Below are 5,323 nucleotides of genomic sequence, written 5' to 3' on the forward strand. Positions count from 1 at the left end.
ACCCGTCAAAACATTTGCATTTCTTCAAGTAAAAGATGAACTGCTTTAGGGTAACTTCATTGATATCTCTTAGTATTTTTTTGGTCAGCTGGGGAGAGACTGTCATAGGTAATGTCAAACCTTGTTTATCTAAGGTAAGATTTTCAATTACTTTGCTGAGATAAGATAATGAATGCAACTGAATAGATTCTCAGAAAAGTGGCAGATGCTTTTGAAAATATAGACTGCTTTATTCAGGATAGGTATGAAAATACAGAAGAATCAGGTATTTTCATATAGAGAAAAGAAGCTGTAGAAATTCAGTATATTAGGAGAAATATTTTGTCATAATGTCTTTTATCACAGCTCAGTGGTTAGGCCATATTTTTAATCTCATCTATATGACTGTAAAGGCAGAGTAACTCTTGGTCTTAGCAGAGTCACAGTTTTCACTTGAATTGCTGAGGTTAGATTTAATTGCCTCTTTCATGTTGGCTTTTTAAAAACACAATTATTGATTAAAATGTTTTCTGAACGGTATTTAACTGAACAGCTTGTGAGTAGCTGTGGTAAAGCCCTGGAACAAAATGTGGTTTCAAGTGAACTATTTGTAAGTTTCAATTGATCTATTTATAACTGTTATAGAATTTTTCTTCCTTTATTCTGTGCTTATTTCTATATTAAAGAAACATATTCTTTTAGATCTCTAGCATTTATTTATCTTTAAACACAAAAGGCAATTAAAATAATTCAGAAACATTTTTTTGGTAAAATATCTTTGTTTACAATTTAATTCCTTTACATATTTATTAATATTTATTGATGCTTAATTTATTTAGTTTCACTTTTAAAAAACAAAAATAGGAAAAAAGAACTGTTCAGAGTGGGGTCAGTGTAGTGCCAAAACCAAAACGAGAAACCTGAAGCCGGAAAGGAGAACAAGTTTGCTGAAGATATAGTCAAGTCTAAATAAATTTTCTTTTTCATTAAAATCTTTGCATTTCTACAGGTCCTATTTACATCTGAAAGTGCAGTATAGGAGCGTGCCCCAGCACCTTACTGAGATTATGGAATTAAGAAACAAAGACAAATGAAAATATCTTTCTTAGCCTTTTTACAATGACACATATTTCAGGGATTACTTTTAGCTTTTCTTTAAGTGATGAATCAGAGACGTTCACTTATATCATTACCTAGCACCGTGGAAGAAAAGATATTATATATGAAAATACTACTTTAAAATAACATTAATAGGTGCAGCAGTTTGAAACTACTTTTACCAATGCTTTTATTGTTACCATTTCAGATATTTTGTCCCTGTGAATACAGTCCCTTTACTCTCTCCTCTGAAAGAGCATTTAAAATATTTTAAATGTTGGGTTTGTCTGCAAATCTGTTTGGGACTACCCATGTGCATAAATTAATAATTTGTGGAAGTATTTCCATGATCAGAGTCTAAGTCATGGATTTAGGGACTTTGTAGAGTGAAAGTGTTTTGGTAATACGTGGTAAATCCAAAAGCCCTCTCCTGTCCAGTGAAATTAACTTTGTTAGCATTTGAGATGTCTGTTGCGTGTGGTGGTTCCTGAAATGTAATCTTCTTAAAAGCAAGCATTTGTGAGTTGTGGCCTCCAGTTCACAATGCTCACAGGTAGAGATGCCACAGCAGAAATGTTGGCAGTATTTTAAAAAGTGATGGAGGTTATTCTTTGCATCTGACACTCTTGCGGGGTATGGCTAAGCAGAAGATACTTCATAGGCTCTGCCAAATATTGCTTTTTTTTTTTTTTTTTTTTAAAAAAAAGGTTTTAAAAGGAAGATCCATGGAGTAATCTGCTTCATTTTGGTAGACTGAGCTATTTAACATACGTTTATGATCAATTTGTTTCCCCCTCCATTGTCTGGTGCAACAGGGCACAAGGAATGTTGGAGCTGTGGACGAACCACTCAAGGCAGAAGAGAAAAATAAATCTGCAGATATTTCAAAACAAAAAGAACAATGCCTTGTACCATGTGATGTTCAAGCTAAAATTTTACGAGGGGAAAAACAGTACATGTGCAGTATGTATTCATAAAGAATACTCTCAACAACAAGCTATGCAATGCCATGCTACGCAATCCTCTGCTATGCTATGCTTTGCTGCGCTAATTTATTTTTTAATTTTCTTGAGCACATGTGACAGACATTGACCCATCTGCCCAGGCTGAATATTGTTCAGAAGATTTGGGGTGTTTTGTGCAGGTGGGATGACAAAGTTTATCATTGTAGTTTATTTTTATAATTATTGGTGGGGACAGGCACATCCAGGCAACAACTCATTCCACGTAGGTTTGTGTTGTTCTCTGAATGTCTGTAGCTCTCCTGTATAGAGGAAGACTAGGGTGTCTGTCTCTCACTTAAACTTTAGAGTTAGGTGTCTGAAATAAGTGAGAAGAATTCTGTACTTCAACTTGCCATCTGCAGATACAAGACACATTCTCTATTCATCACCTTGACAAATTACATATCAACTGATGCTATCCATCCTCAGAAAATTTTGTAAAAATTCTTGTCTTTCTCATATGATTTTTAATATATATTATTAATTACCTGACAAGTTTGTTTTTTGTATTTTTAGCATCAGGCCAAAAAACAGGAGTATGAGTAAATAGAATAGTGAATGAATGAAATGTAGAATTGCAGGAAACCTTACATATCTATCCTTTATCAGATGCATTTATATTTGTGTTGCATCCACTAACTGGTTATCTGAGTAGCTGAAGATGAAATTTTTCAAATCTTATGAAGAGTCATCTTTTAAGATGTCTGCACTGCAATGAACGAGGCTGAGGTACTTAGCATCTTTTTAGGTAACCTAAGGGTAAACACCTTCAATATTCATTTAGATACCTTAAATAAGCACGTCATTATTTGGTCAAGAATATTTCTAATTTGTGCTAATGAAGTGGGTGAACATATTTCTTTCAAAGGAAATTTACAGAACTCTCTTGTTGAATATGCAAGAAGCACAAAAAAGCTGGTGAGAAACATGATGGATGATCAACAGTCTTCCTTGGATTACCTTTCTAATCAGGTACTTTTTTCTTTATCATAAGGATCCCATCACTTTATCATAAGGATTCCATCCCTATCACCATCACTTGTACTTTGGGTAAGGTGTGAGTTCCATTTCTATAAGGAGTGATTAGCACTCCTTATATTGATTATATATTGATTATATATGATTACCTGCTACATAACCTAGCGGCAGTAGGGCAAGTGACAGCCCATTCCTGCATACAGGTAAAAAGACTTAATCTAACTGAAGGACTTTTCTTGAATTAACCAGAATTGTGCCTAAAAATGATTTTGGATACAATAAGTGAAAAGTTGGACCAATTCAGATAATGAAGTTACAAATCACTAACACATCACAAAATGAACTTCAGATTATATTTACTAGGGGTCAAAAAGAACTTCCCTTGAATGTAAAGTTCCTCACTGCACCATATTTAAAGATATTTTATTTAAATTTGCAGGTGAATGAACTCATGAACAGAGTTCTTCTTTTGAATGCAGAAGTTTTAAGAAAGCATTTGGATCCACTTCCTTACAAAGCAGTTCAATCTCATGGTAAGTATTTTTCACATTTAGTCTTGACCTCCTTTTTATCTTTGAGAGTATCTTAACAAAGAACAAGTTAAAGCAAAGACTTGCAATTATAACATGTACAGTATTTATTTTGTGTTAGTATGCACACATAAAATCTGGAAGATTTGTGAACTATGTAAGAATCTATGTAAGGACAGCTTTAAATAATTTAGAAGCTGATAATTGTGGGCATTCTGTTTAGCATCTTGCTGATTTTTATGCAAAATACCAAGCACGATCATCAGTTCATCAGTTCAGGTCTGATGTTGCTAAACAGTAGTTTCTTTTGTAATGAAATAAGTGTGCTCAGCATTTGCAATACCCTTTTTTTTTCAAATGAAATGAAAGACGGTACACTGTTCATCTTTATAGTGTCTATCCCAACTACAGGAAGTGTTACCTCTAAGCACTGCTAGCATTATGAACTGCTTTCTTGAGTCTAACACAGACGTGGCTTAACACTTAGAAGCAAAGGACATTTTATATAAACATTATGATGTGAAAGCTTTTATAAATATAGATACAAATATTTCCAGGAAGAAAACATCCTTCCCTGGATAATTTGTGTTTTTACTCTGTACAAGTGTTTCCCAAATACAATCTGCAAAATAAGACCCAGATATAAAATCTTTACTTTCTGTATCATGTCAGTTGAGATGAGATAGAACTTTCTCAATAGAATGCAATTTATTCTTCTTTCCAAGCTTAATGGAGTTCAGAGAATTTTCATTTATAAGGTAAATTCATAACAAAACATGATTTTAAATTTCCATGACAATATTTGAGATAATTCATAAGTTCCCAACAAAATTAATATTTCTGTGCTTAAGCTGTATTTTTTTACCATGATGTGCTAACAAGCTTCATCAAATACTTTGCTCTCTAGGGTTGGATTGCACTGATATTAAAGATACCATTGGTACAGTTTCAAAAACTCCAACTGGTCTGTACATTATCCATCCAGAAGGATCAAATTATCCTTTTGAGGTAATAAATTTTTCTATCACAATAGTAATAATTTACTTAAGAATGTGCACTTAGAGTACATTTAATAGATTTAAAGTGTTTCCTTGACAGTATCCCAACAGATGAATAAGAAGTTTATTAAAACATCCAAATATGCCTGCCTTTACTATAATTTGGAAATTTTTCTCAGTTTCTACAAAGAAATTTAATCTCATAATATCCCATCATCAGTTTTCAAATACAGTGAAAAATATACAGAAGAGGAAAAATGAAGAAAATTTCAAGCCTCCCTTTTGAACATTGAAAAATGCTGTTCTCTTCTATGTTAGAGATGGAAAGTGAACATACAAAAGTCTGATCCATTTGGACCTAAAATTGGACTTTTTGCTTTGCTGGACTGCTGTATAGTGTTGCTTTCTCTTGAGAGGTGATGCTGGTATCTATAGCTTGGACCATGATATTGTCTGGGCATCTGTATACATGATGTACATGTATACAGATGTCTGTATACAGATGTCTGTATACATGATGTACATGTATACATGTACATCAGCTTGAGAAATAGGTGCTTAGCTTTTGTCAGAGCATCATTATTACTCAGTCTTAAGGCAGAGAGCATCTAAACTTATAGTCTTCATATCCAGTCATTGTAGGATATACATACTTAAAATGAAGAAAAAGAGGATGAAGTAAATAAATCTTTTTTTTTTTTTTTTTTTTTTTTTTTTTTTTTTTTTTTTTTTTTTT

General features: G+C 32.9%; 1 protein-coding gene across 2 annotated transcripts in view; it reads left to right on the forward strand.

Moving 5' to 3' along the window:
- Positions 1–5,323, forward strand: part of ANGPTL5 (angiopoietin like 5) — a 16,229-nt gene continuing 10,906 nt past the window's right edge. For both annotated transcript variants that reach the window (XR_004751344.1, XM_035328161.1), the window contains exons 1-5: positions 1–134; positions 1,893–2,040; positions 2,950–3,053; positions 3,499–3,592; positions 4,497–4,597. Coding sequence is in view for 1 of the 2 variants with exons in the window: in XM_035328161.1 (XP_035184052.1) it covers positions 36–134; positions 1,893–2,040; positions 2,950–3,053; positions 3,499–3,592; positions 4,497–4,597 (546 nt within the window). In the remaining variant the exon portion in view is untranslated. The remainder of the gene's footprint in view (positions 135–1,892; positions 2,041–2,949; positions 3,054–3,498; positions 3,593–4,496; positions 4,598–5,323) is intronic.

Source organism: Oxyura jamaicensis, chromosome 1 (genome assembly GCF_011077185.1).
Source record: "Oxyura jamaicensis isolate SHBP4307 breed ruddy duck chromosome 1, BPBGC_Ojam_1.0, whole genome shotgun sequence".
Lineage (NCBI taxonomy): Eukaryota > Metazoa > Chordata > Aves > Anseriformes > Anatidae > Oxyura > Oxyura jamaicensis.